At 35.8% G+C, this 19,194-nt stretch overlaps 1 protein-coding gene across 3 annotated transcripts in view; it reads left to right on the top strand.

Moving 5' to 3' along the window:
• DENND1B (DENN domain containing 1B) overlaps positions 1 to 19,194 on the top strand; it is a 144,476-nt gene that overhangs the window by 56,154 nt on the left and 69,128 nt on the right. For 2 of the 3 annotated variants that reach the window (XM_040704777.2, XM_046944991.1), the window contains 5 exons: positions 5,297 to 5,366; positions 6,929 to 7,009; positions 9,621 to 9,680; positions 11,399 to 11,452; positions 13,392 to 13,502. In XM_040704777.2, coding sequence (XP_040560711.1) covers positions 5,297 to 5,366; positions 6,929 to 7,009; positions 9,621 to 9,680; positions 11,399 to 11,452; positions 13,392 to 13,502 — 376 coding nt within the window. The remainder of the gene's footprint in view (positions 1 to 5,296; positions 5,367 to 6,928; positions 7,010 to 9,620; positions 9,681 to 11,398; positions 11,453 to 13,391; positions 13,503 to 19,194) is intronic. The other variant, XM_040704778.2, reaches the window with a different exon arrangement.

Consider the following 19,194-nt stretch of genomic DNA (forward strand, 5'->3'; position numbering starts at 1 on the left):
ATATTCCTGTACTTGGAAGAGTACTTTCCAAGTGTCTTCCATCTTTTTCATGTAACAAACTCCAGAGTGAGATTACTCATCAATGTACAGCATGGCACTGTGGTGCAGAATTGACACTGAGGATTAGGAAATTGACATTTAAATAGTTTGTTTTTCTTTCTGATTATTCTTTATTCTCCTGTAGAGTAATAGGTTTAGTGATGAAGAAGGGGAAAAAAAAGTAAGCTAAAGCCTTCTTGTATTGTGCTTTATCATAAGGCAAAATTGCTTTGAAGTATTCAAGTAATAACCTGGCAGCGTGCAGTACCTATGGAGGAAATGGGGGCATCTTGTTTGGAACCCTCCTGATATCCAGAGTGTTAAACTGGTTCCAAACTATTGTTGAAAGCTTGTGCAGTGGTCTTTTGGGGCAAAGGAAAAAAAGTTTTTTTGGAAATTAGTTGACTCTTTGTGATCTCAGCAATACTTTTGTAATAATCTGCATTAAGATTTAGTTAAGGATACTGGAGGATAAAATACTTAACCATTTTTGCTGTGACATCTTTTGTTAATGTGTCTTGTTAAGCACCATAGAGAATGTATGCATATGCTTTTATCTTTTTGTGAGTTAAATTTTTCTTCCTTCATCAAACTAGAAACAAAATTTATGAATCTTACTCCTGACCTTGCCTGTCTAGCTTCTCATGCTGCGGTAACAAATCATAGAATGATAGTATGGCCTGGGTTGAAAAGAACCATAATGATCCTCTAGTTTCAACCCCCCTGCCACGGGCAGGGTCGCCAGCCACTGGACCAGGATGCCCAGAACCGCAGCCAGCCTGGCCTTGAACGCATCCAGCGATGGGGCTCAAGTGTGCATATTTAAATTCTGCCTATAGCACTGCAAAAAAAAAAAACAAACAAAACAAACAAACAAACAAAAAAAACACGTTCTCAGCTGGTGTAAGCTAAATACCTTAGTTTAACATTTCCACAGAGACATATATCAGTTAGAGATTAGCCAATGGTCTGTTACCTGACAGGGATAAGTAGGAAAATGAGAAGTGGCAAGCTATATTTTTGTCACTAAACCGTAATCAAAACATTGCCTATATTGCTTTTATTGTGACAATTTCAAATTTACAGCACAACACCGAGTGCCTAACAGCACTAGCTTCGTGGAATTGTACTTCTGGATTGGTAGCCTTTTGCTCTCCAGTTTATTTGTTAGTTTGAGATACTGTTTAGCTTGGATAGAAAGCATGCATCAGTGTTTTCAATGAAGTGTTTTCATATCTGGTCTGGTTTCTCCAAGGTTTGTTAGGAACAACCAAGTGAAAGAAGGCCTGCTAGCAGATTTCTATTGGCATTTATTCTATCTATGCCTTGTTCATATTTATCTTAAATTTATCTTAAAGTAACTAATATGAAAGACATTTTAATGAAGGGTTGCTGTCTTTATGTATAAAGATTTTGTACATGTAAACAGTTGCTTTTTCTTCCATATTTCAAAATACCATTAGTGTACATTCTGTATGTATATATACAACACAGTAAGAACAATTCAAACTACATGCATCTGTCACAGATATCTAATAATCTTGAAGTTTATATAAGCACACAAATGTGGGCATACAAGAAAGCCATATCTAACTACTGCACATCTACATATGTACATACTTGTGTATCTCTACTAAGAGGACTGCATTTAAACTTCTGGCTGAGGCTTTATCACAAACTAGAGACAGTCAAGTATAAAAGACTGAACTGATAGTAGTAGATAACTAAAATCTAAGTAAAAGTATCTAAAAGGAAGAGCAGGAAGAAGCTAATCACAGTGGAGAAAGAAATTCTATTAAAAATTTGGGTAGGCTGATGAGTAGAGAGCAGAATACAGCTCGTCTCTGGTGAATATCTTTTGTGGGTGGTTTCAGTTTGTGTGTTAACCTTTGCCAGGCTGGCAAAGTATTGAGTTTTGAACTGGAAAGTGGCAAAAAGACTACTTGTCCTGAAATTTTACACAACCAATGTAAAGCTGCTTATGGGATTAGGTCTTGCAGCTTATCTCTCTATAATTCATTATTTTCTTCATTCTTATCTGAAATGCTAATTAAAGGAAATCATCTTTGAATTCTCAGCCATGTAATGCTGCATTAAATTGGTGAATTTTAAGCAGCGTGTATACTTGGGTTGTAGATACAAAAATTCTTTAGATGTTTCATGGTTTTGTACACTTTATATACACACAACGTGAACAGAATTCTGAGGTCAGAATGTTTTGTCTGATTTCTATGTGAGTGCTAATACAGTGAAATAACTATACCTGATGTGGCTATCCCAGGCATTTTCACCTGAAGAAATTACTTGTGCTAAGGTATGGTCTATAATGATCACGCAGAATTTGACTATTTGCCAAATTCAATGTGCAAATGAGTGCAAAATTGTAGTAAGATGAGAGAACAAATCTTGGATCAGTTTCCAGGAATGTAGCCTGATTAATTTGCAATTCTTTTGGCTTGTTTGTTTTCCTCTATTTTTAAATGACGAGGCTACTTTGTGTGAAGCTCTGGGTGTGAGTCCTGCTGTGTCACTTCCTTCTCCACAAACTACTGAGCTCAAGTAGTCCCTAAGAACCTGGGTACCACAGCAGGAGTATTGTAATGTATTTTTGTTCTCATATACTATACTGGATCTTTTATTCTAGTTCAGTTTTCTATATGTTTATTTCAGCAGCTCAGAATTGAAGTGGTGCAATAGAAATGTTAATGTTCACTTTTAAATAATAGAAATAAACTTAATTCTTTTGGGTATTGTTTTTATTCATTTCTGCTGTATGTAGTAGGAATAACGCTTTGAGTTTACACTGAACTGTTTTTGAATTACCGGAATGGTTTTAATATGAAGCTCATATAATTTGACTGATCTTTTCGTTAAAAATCTTGGAACTGTTGAATGCGAGGTTGACCTTATGTATCTAGAGAAATGCAAAATGCATCATTAAAACTTTCAGTCTTAGATTTCATTAATTTTTACGACTGTAAAATTGTCACCTATGTTTCTAAATGAAATGCTATAATAAGGAAGACAGGTTTACGTGGTAAGTCTTTGTAGTTCTTCAGTTCAGGCCATGCTTGAAGCTTTCCCTCTCTTCCTTTAGGCAAATCCCTTAGAAGCAGAATGTTTCAATTTTACACATTTTGTGTCAATTTTCCAGACAGAAAAGTAGCCCCTAGACATTAGACATTTAGCTACGGAAAGGCAGTTTCCTTAGTTTTATTTGATTACTAGAAGTTAGATTCCTGCTGATAGTTCAGGACTGTTAGTGGTTACCTGACTATTTGACAGAAAACATTTCCTTTCCTTTATTTAACCTTTGACTCATGAATGTAAAAGATCTATCAGAGCTATAGCAGAAGCACAAGTGAGGTGGAAGTCTACTTACTGCAACAGGGGTTATGCACGACTTTGAGTAAAGTCTGAGCTCCTGTCTTGTGGCTCATTTGGATTAAAAGAAAATGCTAAGTATGTTTCTAATTAGCCATGAAATATCTCTTGCTTGTGTTTTCGTGACAGGTAGTGGCTATAGTCTTAAAGACCACTGTATTCTAAAACAGGAAAAACGTGTATTTTAAAACTCGTGTATGTATTTTGATACTGTTTGTTGCGTGAAGAGTCTTTTATGGCAACTTTATAGGAATAGGAGGTGGTTGTATGTTTGTATGTTCGTTTCTCAAAGGAGTATTAGTTGTAACATGCTGTCTGTGACGCCATGTGTACAATTAAAGAACAGTGAGAAAGCAATGATGGTCTCATTATTTAAGCAACTACATTCTTATTTGATGAAGACAGAGCTTGAGGGTCTTAGCTTTCATGCTGTAGATGCTTTGACTTGTCTTAATTTTTCAGGTTTGAGTAGTATGCTGAAATTATATTAACTTGTGTCTGTGGTGCTTAAAGGTTTAAAGCAATTCTTCATCCAGTTTTTCAGCTCAGAAGGAAGCTGGTATTTTTAAACTATGTGCAAACAGGTCTGTTTTTACAACACGTGTATTTGTGATTTTGTTATCTGTAGATATGGATGTACATCATCAACCTCATCTTGCTAAGGGAGCAAGCTCATGTAAGAGTACTCTGGTCAGCATCTCTTACCCTATGAAAGAAAACTCTTCCCTGGCTTTGTGCTCAGGTTCATTAATTTTAAGTAATGAATATGGCCTCATGTATCTATTGAAAAAATAAAATTTTAGTTTTCACAATAAGAGGGGAGCTGAGATCGTAGATGTATGACAGAAATATTGTTAATATTTTATTGAAGTAGGAACACTTATAGCATGATGTTCATTACGAAAAGCAAATGATCAGATAAGATTTTAGAATATTCTACAACAAAAAAAATGATATCTTTGGATGATATAGCCTGCTACTGCTGAGGTGATGGCAAAACACTGGAAGGGCTTTAAATGATGGAAACTACTCCTGTGTCCAGGTTTATAAAGGTATGTTGCAGTTTGCACCTTGTAGCTTAATTTGGATGAAGTGGTTGAGCCATGCTCTGATCTCTGCTGCAGCTGGAGGCTGGCAGAGCTGTTTGGTGGCTGCAATGTCTGCAGGGACCCTGGAGGTTGTGCCCAGCAGTTTTGTTTTTGTGTTCAGGATGAGGGAAATATGATTTCAGAAGGTCATAGGACAGGAGTTCCAAGTGGAATAAAACTCCAAGACCAGTAGGTTAAGGAGATGCTGCAATGAGTGCTTTAGCGGGATGTGCGGTGTTCTGGCCCAGAAGCAGTGTGTGGTTGTATGAGCTATGGTTGTGGAGGCCTGTCCTTAGGGTGAAGGACTGGAGTCTATTTCTAGAGCCTTACCAACTGCTTACTGAGAAACAGAGCTATTGCTAAGGAAAGGTACCCCTTACCCTGCTCACTGGACATGATTAAAGTTATTTTTTGGGTGAATGAGAAGAAAAATATTATAAGCTAATCTACACATACATGGGACTTAAAGTAGATTTCCACCTTACTGTGTAAAGTGAATAGGTATACATAATGGATCTGAAGTACTGAGATGTCAGCCTCATAATAAAGCAAAACCTAAGTGTTACCAAATAAGTATGGATAGTAGATAGCAAAGCTCTACTTCTTTACACTACAACCTATCAGTGATTTACCATCATACTGCAATTTGTGAGGAACAGGTTTATAAGCATTTTTTTATATGTAAAAATGCAAAAATGTACTAGTCATTTTATGGTAGGTTTCATAAACACTGGAAAAATACACTAATATCTTACTCTATTTTCTTTTTTTTTCCTCTCTTTTAGTTATTTACCCTGGTTTGAAGTATACTATAAGCTTTTAAATACTCTGGCAGATTATTTGGCTAAAGAGCAGGTAATTTTACGTTTTACATACTCTGTTTCTTTGTGAAAGATTTTGCAGTAGTGACAGTGACCAAATAATGGTCAGTATTTCAAGTGCTATGAAGTGATTCTACACTTATTTTACTTTTAGTAAAATTTGGAAGCAAGTCATTAAATTTGTTGTAGTGGAATTCAATCGGTGTAAATGTTGGGCAACGGGTATCATTTGAATATCACATGTATCTTAGAAAGCTGCTGAGAATCTACCTTTCTAAAGTGTCAGTCTTACTATAAACAAGTCCTGGGTGAAGTGTGAGCCAAGTGTTACATCACTGGAGAACTTTATGATGCATTGATTGTAAACTGTAGATTTCTGGAACTATCTGATTATCAGTTACAGACACTTTTTTTTCAGAACTGCATAAAATATGATGTACTGTTTCACCCTTCACATTAACTAAAAACTACCTCTCGTAATTCTGTCATCTCAACTAGCAAGACAAAATTGCTTGCAACATTTGGTCAAGAATCATGATAGTTTAGTTTGCATATTCATGAGCAATTAGACGTATTCCAGGATTATGCAGGGAAAGGAAATAGTGGCATCTGTCTTTATGGAGAACACAGTAGCCATGTCTTTCTGACTTAACTATATTAGACTACTAGATGGTAAATTTAAAAAAGAAAAGGCATCAGTGCATGGCCATATGCTGTAGACTGGAAAAGCTGATGTTTCAAGAATATATGAACTATAAATTAAGCAGTTATTATGCGCTATAGTAAATGGACTTTCTGAAGATACTTCATGTAATAAATATAAGCATTAGGAATTTTACGTGTTGGGTTAGTTAAATGTATGTTAAATGTATTCTGTGTTTGTAGTCTCATTGCTAGTATTCTGAATCTTTAAACTGAGCTTTTTATTTGGCTCTTATTTCACTATAGCAGTAAAATTATTATTGAGGATATATTTGACCTCAGTAGGAATAGGAAGGTAGAAATCATTTCCTTCTCTGCTTACTCTTCAGTGATTTTGGCACCATACAATCACTTTAAGATGCCACATTAAGCTTGTTGTGCTGTATACTGAGGAATCTGTTTTGATGATCAGAAAGTTTTAGCAGTGTATGGAAGTATGTACTTTGTTGTCCTGCCTCATACCATATATGTTGCTGAGGAGGCTGTTAGAGGGCATTGCTGTCACCCTTTCCCAGGCACTGTGTGACCAAGAGCGTACAATTTAAGCATAGCTGCATGTTTAACAAAGCTTTCATTAGGCGAATATCATGGCTAACTGTTTAAAAAAGATGATACCCAAGATGTACAGCCTAAATAGCCTTTTTAATACTGTTTTCATTGCAAATATTGTAATTAATGTATGGAGTATATGGGAAAAATGTAAGAATTTCTCCTACATAAATTTACTTGACTTTATTACTTCATATATAAATACTTAATGGGAAATTGCAATTGTCCTTCTTACTAAATGTATGTGTGTGTATATATATACGTATATATAAATTGTTTGACATGGTAAATTGTCATAATTCTTTTATGTAATGATTAATTGCTTTTAAAAATTATTCCCTATAGGAAAATGACTCAAATGATTTGTTAAAGTCATTGTATAGCCACCCTGTGCCAAAGGCAAATGCTTTAGTCAGTTTAAGTGTGGTAAGTATTCTCTGTGTTATTCCTTGTTCTATTGCCTAATTCAAAATGCCTAACTATAGTCGAAACAAACCTTTTGTATACATTAAGCTTATATTGTTTTCCATCATTAGCTGGCTTAGATAATCTTTTTAACCTTTCATTTTTTTTCTGTGCAGAATAGTTTCTCTCTATCTGGAGTTGTACTCTTAAAGTCAGTCAAAAAGAAACAAATTGCATTTTTGCTCTATGAATGGAAAAGGAATCTGAAGTGAGATCATGGGATCTAGCATTAGTAGAACTACTTGTTTGTGTTTCTGTCTCTTTCTTGTAGATAGTTTTAGTTTCTCCAACTGTAAATTAGGATACACTGACTTTTATTGCTTCTTATGCCAGAGTAGGTAGCCTTAGAGAACTGGAAACAAGTTTGTGTAAGCTTTTCCATCTTCCTACTCCGTCTTCCCAGTTTTGCTTGATTTGATAATCTCTAGGAAAGATAAGAGTATACTGCATTGCATAAAGCTTATAGCACAAGTAGAGATGAAAATGAGTGTCTGCCACAGTGCTTGGTGCACTGATGCTTTGTTATGTGGCACTACATGCTCTCAGTATGGAACGTTGGTTTTGCCATAGAAACATCAAAGTGAGCCTGTTGCAGTTATAGTTCCTGATGATGTTAACAGAAGAAGTGTATGAAAGTATGCTTATATATATATATATCTTACATCTGTAGAGGCCATATCAAATACAAAGCTGGCATCAGTTTGCAAGACAGAGAAAGAACTAAGTCTTCTATTACTTACTGAAGGCTCGATAAATTGTTTATCTTGACCTTGCTTGTGACATTTTCCTGTTACTTTTAACCCATTTATTTTGGATTTGGGCCCTGAACTTCAAGTGAAGTAAGAGCAGATTTGGAAGAAACATGAGACCCTCTTAGAAGGGCACACAAAAATAAAGAAGGAACCACTGCCCGTAGTTATTTACTTTTGCTCCTTAAAATAACACTGCCTTCATTTTGATTTCTTTTCAGATTTCACTTTCATTGTTATACTTCTGTTCAATAGTCTGTACAACCCTAATATTTTTATTCTTTGGACAATAATAATCCACTGTGTCTGGAAGGCCTTCCAGTCTTGCATGGTGTTTTTCACCAGAACATACTGCTGTTTTTTGAGGCTACAGTTTGATTTTTTTTTGTTTCTGTTGCTTTGCTGTATGTGTGTGTATATATGTACATAAGTATATTTATTTGTTGTTGTCATTATAACAAATGTTTATTTTTCAGTAAGTAACAGAAATTAAAATTATTTTTTCAGAATGACATATTATATTCTATCAACCTGCAGTAGTACCCTCTTGTATATGAAATAATATTTTGCCATGGCTAACTACTGCAGTGTTATAACCAATTCTAATTTGGAAATTGTAAAACCCTTTGTAACATCTTTTAAAAATTCTCCTGTGTTTCAGTGGGACATAAATTTTTAAGCTTTTTTTCCTTTTGTTTCCTGGAAAGCTTTGCTGTCTATTGCTGTCAGTGCTGTGTTTCATCTTGTAGAGCTTTCCTATCTCAGACTGAATGTTGTGGTGAACTTTGGAGTGGAGGATACAACCAGCAACACTGGGATGACAAATTGCTTGCAATTAAGTTGATGCTTGCTGGTTTTATTTCAATACTAGTTGACGTTTGAATTTATTTTTTCTCAGCTGTCTCTTGTTCCCAGTAGTTTGTTCCATGAAAGAGTTTTGTTATCTTTTTAGCTGAAAAATGATTATCCAAATGCAGGCTGGTTGCCAAATGCTTGGCTGCAGGCGCATTTGAGCAAGTTCTGTGGGTTCCGGCAGGAAAAAGCAGGATGGAGTAGGTTCCCTTGAATCAAAATGTGTTTTGGATCTTCAGGCATCTATTTTCATAAGCTCAGTGCTGCAGGGAGTAGGGAAATGTTTGTGGCCACTTTCAACTCTAACTTTGTAAGTCAAGCTTTTTATATCAGTGTCTCTTTCTGGCTTCTTGTGTATTGTAAATAGGCTTGAGTGGAACAGTCAGTGGTCAAAGAAACTACAGTCTGAAAAATAATTGTAGGAATAACAGCATGAGGTTGTCTTTCATTGTGCCAGGATGAGTCTAGTTCAAATTTCATGATGCAGAATTAAAAAGATTCATCCCCCATTTACTCAGATATGTAGAGTAAAGCTCATAGACATTTAACTGGGGTTTAAATGGCAGACCACATTGGTACTTACAATTACATGTATAAAATCATGCATAAAATATGGCATGTATCCAGATACATGATTTTTCCCAGTAATCTTTGGTAAGTAGGACACCAAAATACCTTGATTCCGTTAAGGACCGTGTTCTTTTCTTGCACCTCTGTCTTGTTATGAGCAATCACTGATTCTATGAAACCTGAGCTTTCTATCTCTTCCATTTAACCCACGGAGGGCCAACAAAAGTGCTTTTGTTGGAAAAGTTAACTAAGTCAAGACTGACTTCAGATGGGGATGAAACATATAAAATAGAGCATATTTTTAGAACAGATTTTAGACATGGGAAGCATTGGAGTCATCTTTGCTCTACTGGTTGAAAAGCTAAACAAATCAATTCAATCTTTCTCTCGTATTGCATAAGAACCAAGAGATGATTTTTGCAAGTAAGCAAGTTTTGAAAAAACAGCCTTGCCTTGTGTCGGTGAGTTTAAAAGGCATTATCTAAAACCTATTGTAATTAAAGTAGTAATTACTTGCTGTAGGATATGTCTTCTGATTTCAGGCTTATTTATACTTATCCTTTTGGAAATTCTGCTATTGTCTGTAGCCTAAAAGAGCAGTATTAACCTACCTCTTCTGTTCGAACCAATCTAATTTCAGAGCATAATCAAAATCAAACTGCAACTTAACAAAATTTGCATTTTCTAGTTTTCCTTTTTATAGACTTTATACAGGACAGCCACTATTAATTTAGTATGTCTTTCACGGTCATATACATCTTCCTAAGGGCATTCTCAAAGATGTACAAGGACTCCATACCACGTTATTTTTGCTGCTTTACAGTTCTTAATGGCTTCAGCAATGTCTTTGCTTCTCATAGCTCTAACTTCCTTTTCTGTTCAGTGACTGAAATATTACTAACTTCTTAATTATGAATAGTTACTACTCCAAGTTATTAAATTCATTAATCAGAAAATCTGTTAAATTTTCTGCAATCTTATTACATATAGAAAACAATTTTCTCATCATACTCTTTAAGAATGTACTGCGTTAATCTGAGTATTTTCCTATTCCCGACTACAGAAAAGACTTTTTTTCCTGTCGATGCAAAAGAATATCCTGGAATGTCTTGTGCAAATGCAATGATGTCTTTTTTTACAGTCAGTGATGTTTTTTTTTTTAAGCTGTTGCCCAGTGACCTAGTACGTGGAGAGTATTTTCTATTAAATGCATCAAACTGGTTTAATAAGAGCTTCCTACACTGGGTATACAGTATTAACATTTTTTTTTGCTTGAACACAAGACACAATATCTTACTACTTTTTTTGTTGTCTTTTTCAAGTTTGACTTGAAAAAAAACTGTTTTAGTTTCTAATAATAATAAAAATATACAGTATAAAAGTAGACATCTTAAGAAAAATGATTAAAAAAAAAAAACCCCTTGAAGTAACAAAAGCTAAAAATTCAGTAATTATTGCATTTACTTAATATGTACTTCAAGGTTTTTTTTGTCCTTCAAGATTTAGACTAATTATGAAAAATATCTTAAAATTACTGAGTTAAATCCGTATTTGACTACTGAAAGCACCGGATAAAGGAGAACAATTTAAACTACATCTGTTTTCAGTTTAGTGCATTTTACGTTTACATTCTAAATGGCCTCAAACATAAGATTATAAAATTGCAAATGCTTTTCATAAATGATTGTGGAATGTTGAGCTGTCAGACCTTGCATTTCTGTTAGCATTTTTGATTTGAAGATGTTTGGACAGAGGCGAGGCTGTATATTAAGCAATAATATTGCTGTTCTCGTTAATTGTCATGTAAATGATTTTTCCTTACTCATTCAAAATTTACATTTTGTCCTTTAACATTTATTTTTGTGCTTGAAATTTTAAAACCAATACTGAAGCCAATGAATGCTGCTCTGACATGAGACAACATTTAAAACTGGCTTAATTTCATTTTAGCGGCAGTACAGTGATTTGTTTACTTGGTTTGTGTGCTGTAGTACACCAGAAATTGTGATTTCATGATGTGATCTGCTTAGTTCTTTGTCTGGTAATGGTAAGAGTCCTGTTGGAAACATGGCTATTTGCTTAAACAAAGATGGTGTTGGAAATTCTAAATGTGGGATATTTTAAAAATAATTTTAGTTGCTGTGTACATAAATTATTCATTTTTTTTCCCATGGATTAGCACTTGTATTTCATTACTCCTGATATAACTGGATTGCCAACAATCCCTGAAAGTGTAAGTATGCAGTTTCTTTTTAAGAAATTTGGAAGTGTAAGCCTCATTCTTTCAGTTGGACTGTACTCTGCTTTTATCAATAGATGGGTTTTTTTCTGTGAAAATTGTTTTTAGAATATGATTGATGTCTATTATCATAACCTTTAGCTAGTGAAGTTACTCTTGCATGCATTGTTAAAGCATTATACAAGGCATTTCTGAGAACTGCTGTCTGTCTTTTGTTCATAATTACTCTGTTTGTTTGCATTTATGGGGGTTTATATATGCAAAACATACTCTACTTACACAGCTAGTATTGTTTGAATACATGCCCTTTAAACACTGCTTTGCTAAGCTGCAGATTTAGCTATCAAGATAGGCAGTTAATTTTTGTGTAAGAAGGCATTGTTTCAGGCTTCGTGAAAACATACTGTACCTGCTTGCGTATGGATGGTAGCCATACACCAGAAACAATTATTGTTACTTTTTAACGAAGGCTTTCGTTCCGTAGAAGCTGAATTCTTGGTAGTGCTGCCGTACAAACGCAAAATGTCAGATCATGTCCTCTATGATGTGTTTAGATAGATAACAACCAATTAAATACCTTCTAACTTTCTGCTTTCTAGTTCTGTGTTAAATCAGGACTTGAACAGGGCTTTATAGGTTAGGATTTTTACACTTTCCCATGACAACTTTCTTCTGAAAGTTTTTGGTGGCTGTGGTGGGCTCACTGCATTACAGACGCCATCCTGGGATGCATCCTGGGAGGAGGGTTAGGGGGAAAGGCAACAGGGCCACACAAGCACAGGCTGAGAAGCCCAAACCTGCAAGGAGCAGGAGGGTATTCCTATCAGGGCTTCAGCCCAGTCCTGAGCTTGTGGCAGGGGACCCAGCGAAGATGCTGGGGCCTTGGGGTGACTCAGAAGTCTGCGAACAGTTGGTGGATTGAGATGAGAGGGCTCACAGCACAGGGTGGGACCTTGCTGTCTGTGCTGACTTAGCATGTAGCGTAAGCTGAGTGTCGCTGCTCTGGCTCCTGTCCTTGGGCTGATACTTGCCAATGGTGGGCTCCTGCATTAGTGTTCAGGGGTATGCCATTCCTGAGAGATCAACGGAGGTTCTGGTTGCATGTGTGATAATGAACATGTGAAGTTAGAAAATCAGATATACACTTTGTATGTTGTGAGGTGAATTGGTATATATTTGTACGTATTCCCCAACAGTTAAGAATGTTTGCTGTTTTTCAGTGCATTTTTGCTGGTGGTCTTCTGGCTAATTCAGAACCTGTATTTCTGTGGTACTGTGCCACACAGAAATATTGTTAAGTTCTGCTGGAACACAGAGATCCGCCCACCTGACACACACCCCCTTTTTTTTTTTTCAGTTTCCCTCACTTTCGTATTATCTGACCTATGAATAACATGTACCAGTGGCTTTAATTTTCATAAATCCCACAGAGGTACATTCACAACCTCCTACCACAGCTGGCTGGTTTTGTGGGTTTTTCTTCCCAACAAGCTGGTTTGCTTTACTTGAAATAGAATAAAATGTGCTCACTTTGAGAGAGCCTGGCAAAACATTGTGGTTTTATTGTAATAACTATGGTAGAACAGTTATTGTGGTGCTGGGGGATCTGTTCCTGGGTTGGAAGTTATAGTTAATAGCATACGTTGGTATTGATATACCACATGTCTTAGTTTTTCAGATTTGGAAAGTAAGCAAATCTAAATTTAGAAGCGTAATCAAGTAAGCAAAACAATAACTTGCTCCAAAGCTAGATCATCACTAGCTTTAAAATTCAGTTGATTATTTTTTTTAGATCATATGCATTTTAATGCAGATTTCTTAATAGTTTTTTTTCCCACCGATTAATTGGTCAAATCTTTTGGTATGCAGTGTATTAATGTTCCTCTTTGCTACCGTTGTCACTATATTGTTAACATCTTATTTATTTAAACAGAGAAACCTCACTGAGTATGTTGTTGCTGTGGATGTGAACAACATGCTGCAACTTTATGCCAGTATGTTGCATGAGAGAAGAATCATTATTACCTCGAGCAAACTAAGCACTGTGAGTACTTCACACATCTCCTTTTCAGTAGAATATATTGAACGTTTCACAAAATGACCTACAGACCTTTGTGGTTTTAGATATGTTCCGTGTGTACTCATAAGACAATATCTACATACTTTTCTGATATATGGTTTTAGTCTGGCTCTTGAAGTACAAAAGTCTGATTTATGTAAGACCTACTCAGATACATTAAGTCGGGTTAATTATTTTCCTTATCAGTAGATGAGAGTTCTTTAACTCTCCTGAGCTCATTTCTGTGCCTTCTAGCCTAAAAAGAATTCTTAAGGGCTATTATAAGATCTTTATTATTCACTTGTGGCTTATTCCATTGGAGCTACTTGAAAAAAATCAAGGGGCCATAATAGTAGCTGCTATCCTAACCTTGTAATAGGTAGATTCATCTTTCTTAGAGTGGCTTGGGAGTGCATACTGTAATAGCTCTGATTTGGAGCAGCTCTTCAGACTTACAATAGCATACAACTCAAAATAGCATTTTATTATTATTAAAGGTTTTAGACTACTGCCACATTAAGATGTTTTTCTTTTTTTTTTCTTTTACCTGTGTAGACTGCTTAATAAAAGAATGTTGCATTTCATTTTGAAAGTATATGTAAATATTCAGGTATTAATTTTGTTTTAATATTTTTGGAATCTTACGAGGTTTTAAAATCCCCTGTATTTTCAATATACACCTAATATTAATTTTGCGTTACTGTGAGACTGTTGCTTTACAAGCTACTTTTATCATTGGTTTTATTTGCTGCAAGCATCATTTGGCTTGTTTAGATTAGTCTTCAAAAGTATCTTTTTATTTTTCAAAATGTTCAAAAGTATCCATTAAAACATTTCATTTTACGTTGTTTCTATGGTGGGAAACCAATTTCTAAACACTACTAATTCTACTACCCAATAAGTGAACAATTATTTTCAATACATAGGCACAACTTTGGGTATAGTGTTTAAAAATTTGTATTTTCAAAGACAATGCAGATGCTGGTTTCCAATGTGTGTATAAGGAGTGAGAAATTTTGAACTATATATAGTGGATTAAAAGCCTTTCAATTCTTTTGAGTCCAAAGTAAATTTGACAGAGGAATAAGAACCATCATAAAAGGCAGACAGTTTTTACAATCCTAGATGTTAGCAATGGAATAACGCTTATATATACATTAAAAAAATTATATTCACTGTAATTCTTAAAGTTGTGTATATAGAGATATATAATACACATGCTGTATACGGTATACATAATCTATGAACTATTTAATATATATGATATATACTATATATAAAATACATACTACACTAGTGATGATTTGCAGAATGTGGAAATAATTATTAATTATGGAATGAAAGAAACCTGAGTCATATAATCGGAAGCCAAATGAACAACTGTAAAATAAGTAGTCAATAAATATATTCAGCCTTGAAATTAGTATACTATGATAGATCTTTTAGGCACCAAAGATTTTACTCTTATGAAATTTCCATATTCTTTCTCTTATTTCCTGTGGAACTGGCCATGGGAAGACTTGGGCATTGCAACAGAATAATAATATGACCTTAGTGGGCATAGAGAATTTAAAGGGAAAGCTTTTTCAAAGAACCTGACTTAGTACAAGTTCAGACAATGAAGCAAAAACAAGCATGGAATTGGTTTTTTGTTTTTTGTTTTTTTTTTTGCTAGTCTGGAACACATCTTGGTATGGAAAAATGAGAGAAAAAGTATGCCATAAAAAAAAAACCCTCAACTGTAACGATGTTCCAGTCAAACCCCTTTTACTGTTTCAGCAGTGAGAAAATAGAGAAAATAGGAGTCATGATGGCAGCTCTGTGCCTGTACTAGAGGGTTTTGCAGGTGGGCATGTGTCAGTCTGCCTTGCAGGATTTGCAATTGTACTCTCTGCCTACATTTGGATCTTTTTAAGGCTTGTGTTGTTGTTAGGCTCAGCATCTTGGCTGGCCTCTGTTCCTGTGATGTGAGAATGGAAGAGATAGTATCAGGATTACACTGTGTTAATGTACACCACCTTATTTCGACTTTCAGTTTCCAAACTATTTGGAAAAGATGGCAGATCAATGGGTAAAATGCACTTTTCATTTTTGTTTAATGTTCAGCTATTTGGAATAAACCTTTTCATGAAGTAATAGTCATCTTAGTGGTGTCACCTGGAGGAGGGTTGTTAGCTGTACGAAGTGGAAGAGATGGATGTCCTGAAGGATGTCACCACGCAGTGAGTGTGAGTAGTAGGAGTACAGATCAAGTGTGAAAGGAGAGAGCACTCCAATTCCACTTCCTTCTGGTTTTTTTTCCTAGTCTTCTAATATTATGTAAGTTGTAGTTAGATGAAATTGCTGCTATGTTATGTAGCATTTCCAATACAGGTCTAGGTAATTTTTTTTCTTACAGAAGTGAGATATGATAAAACAAGTGAGTAGTGCTAGCTTATCAGGAGTTTCAGTGAAAACCTGCTTAACTCTTTCATAAACAGAACAGGAGTGATGCTAGGCTTCCTTCTTTACAGAACAATAGAATTTAAAATCAACTTAAGCACTTCTCAGAATCTCTTGGCTACTCAACTGAATTCTTCCAAGAATGATTAAATGTTTTTTACCCCTTTTTTCTTTAAAATGTTGGAATGCTTTATATGATACAAGTAAGTGAATGGCATGTATGCTAACTTTATGCTGTTTTGCTATTGTGTGTATAAAACACAGCAGATCGTGTTGTGTTGCAGGAGTTGCACTTCAATATTCCTAAATTACAGCTTGATATGTATAGCACTCTTTTTGAACAAATGATCTTTTCTAAGTACAACTTTCTGTTAAGGGAGTTGTGCCTTATCTTTGAGGTTAAGTGAATACTAAGTGTTTATGTCAGTTCATGGGGATTGGGTTGTGATGTCACCTCCCAGTTATCAACTCTGCTTTGGTTCACTATCTCAGAACGGGGACTGATAAAGAAAAAGGCATAATTCAAGACCGTGCTTAGTTTTTTCTCATCCTTGTTGAGGGGTGGAGGGAAGTGTAGGGAGAAGGGTAGAAGACTACTCTATTAGTTTAGCATTGCTGCCCTATGAATTTCATGATTTCGTTGTTCAAGTAAAGCATCAGTCCTGGAGAAAGACAGAAGGAAAAAAGGAAGGATGCTTTTTTAAAAAGGTTTACTACAGTGGAAAAGGGAAACACAGAAAAAAGTTCATTGCATTACACTGTTGAATAGTATTTTAAGTTTAAAAAAAAAAAAAAAAAAACCAACTTACCTGAAGGGGCTTTGATTCAATGGCCAGCTGATATTTTATTTCAGCCAGGCATTGTTTCTTTTATAATCATCTCGTATTTATAATTGCTAGGTATTTTTTGCATCTGTCTTTAAACTGTTTATATCCCTTTAAATACTCCTTTGATGGAGATTTGTCTTCTTGCCATACCAATTACTACAAAGATATAAGTGGAAACTTCCCACTGCTCCTTTCTGTCATAGCTTCTGGGTCATTATTTGCCCTAACTGTTGATTCTTTTATTAGCTTGACTTTCCAGCCACTTTAATAATGTGATTATCACCAACCTCACAGCTTGCTTCAGGCTTAGTGTTAGAGTGAGACAGATTCAGCTAGCCTGAGGATTATGCTCTGTAAGATGTTTGCAGCAAAAACTGCCATTTCTGGCTTTTGAACGGTAAACTCAGAAAGAGAAAAAAATTATCTGGCTTTGAAACATACAAAAGAATGAATGAAACAAAGGAATTGATTTATTCACAGAGCCGACTGTTGTTTCATTTTACCTGTAAAAGGAAGACCTTTCCTAAATGTCATACCGTATATTCTTGCACAACACCATTTCCTCACACATCACAACATCTGCATGTATTCTTGTTAGGTGCATGGAGCTGTAAGAATTTCACTACAGTAAGTTTCTAATTTAATCTCACTATAAATTATTAAAGTGCTGGGAAAGGCTTTTCCAGGAAGGCTGAACTACAACATTGATTTTATGCATGCTGGAGGCAGGCCCTAGATGTTGAGGCCCCAAGTGCACCTGCTGTGGTAGTCTACCAGAACATCATACCATACTCTCATGTATTCAAAGCAAAGGAATAAATCATGATTTTACAACAGTGCATCAGTTGACTTATTGCTGTTTTGTGACCGGAGGTAGGAAGGATTGCTGTTTAAAGCCATGTCATCGGTTCTCAAGTCACTCAAGCATGAAAGCTTGTCATATGCCTCTGTAATTGTACCTCACCAGCCTTTCTCTAACTAGTCAGCTGGGGCTGTGCGTTTTGTCTCAAACACCCGGCTGGCCAGTGTCTGACAGGAGCTTTCTCATCATCCTGTCAGTAATATGTTAACTAGAGTGTATCTTCTGCGGCCTACAGTGGCAGGTGGAAAGAATGCTACACTTTAAAGCAAATGTCTAAATGTTATCTCCAGTTTGACCAATATTTGTTTTAGGTAATATGAGTCTGTGTCAGAGCACTGTGGCTGCACTGTTCTGCTTTGTGCTGGCTTCATTGGTGCTCCCTGTAAGAAGGAATGTATTTGTCAATAAAAGACAGATTTTTTTTTTAAGTGCTGGAAGAGCACTGAAAATCATCTACACGCAATGTACATTTGTGGAATTATTTTTACTGTTGCTTATATATTAAGAGAGCTTTGCACAGTTCCACTGAGTTGTGCTAGTTGATCTGAGCGGTAGCTGCATGTTTGTTGCCTCCATTGCCTTTTTGGGTACGTTTGTGCTCTCTGTGATCACTCAGGCACTCGGAAGTTGAGAATGCTCCTTGGGGAACGTGATGTGGGAGAACAGCTGAGTGGGGGCCCAAGCAATTCTCACTTTAACATGTTATATTTGTGAATCACTTCATTCTTCTTACATCTGATCTGAAATCCAAGAATCTGGATTTAATTCCAAAATCCATATGTCCCAAAACAGTAATACTATCAACTGATTCAGAAAACAACTGTGGTGTTTGTCTATTTCTCGCACTTCATTTAAATTTCTCTGTGGTGTATGTGTTGCAGGTTGCTGGGTATACTTAGAAAATGAGCCAAGCAGTGCTTTGTGACTGGGCCAGACAGCTGAGGTGTGATTTTGGAATGCAGTGCACGTTAATGTAGAGCCTAGAGAGATAGCCAGTTCTTCTTTTTGGATTTTTTTTACTGGAGTGCAAATCTGGCTATTTGTGGAGATGTTCCGTTGCTGCAAAATAAAGAGCCAAAACAGTGAAGGAGTTGGCTCTGTACAAGCCTGCCAGGTTGGGGAAAACAATGGCATTGTATTAGGAACTGTGACGCTGCCACTAAGCTGTATGATGTTTCCTTATGCTAGGGTGATACTCCCAGTTTTAATTCAACCACCTACAGCTACAATTTGTTTTTTTCATTCTGCCCTGCAGTGAGGTTGCAGTTTTATCTAAAAATGTACTTTGTGTTTCATAGTTCGATTTCAAATAATGCTGTCCCAGTAATTAAAAATATATAGGCTTGAAGTGAAATTCTTATCTCAAATTCCTGCGAGGTAGTACATTGTGGGCAGAAACGTGTTAAGGACTAAATTTAGTTCTTGGAAAATAGAAACGAGTAGGAATTTATGATTAACTTGCAAGGCAGCACAGATATTCTGCTGATACTTACTGAGCTCCCAGAAGTATGGTTAGAATTCATTTTGAAACGTTAGGTCAATTAGA

This window comes from Gallus gallus, chromosome 8 (assembly GCF_016699485.2).
Source record: "Gallus gallus isolate bGalGal1 chromosome 8, bGalGal1.mat.broiler.GRCg7b, whole genome shotgun sequence".
Lineage (NCBI taxonomy): Eukaryota > Metazoa > Chordata > Aves > Galliformes > Phasianidae > Gallus > Gallus gallus.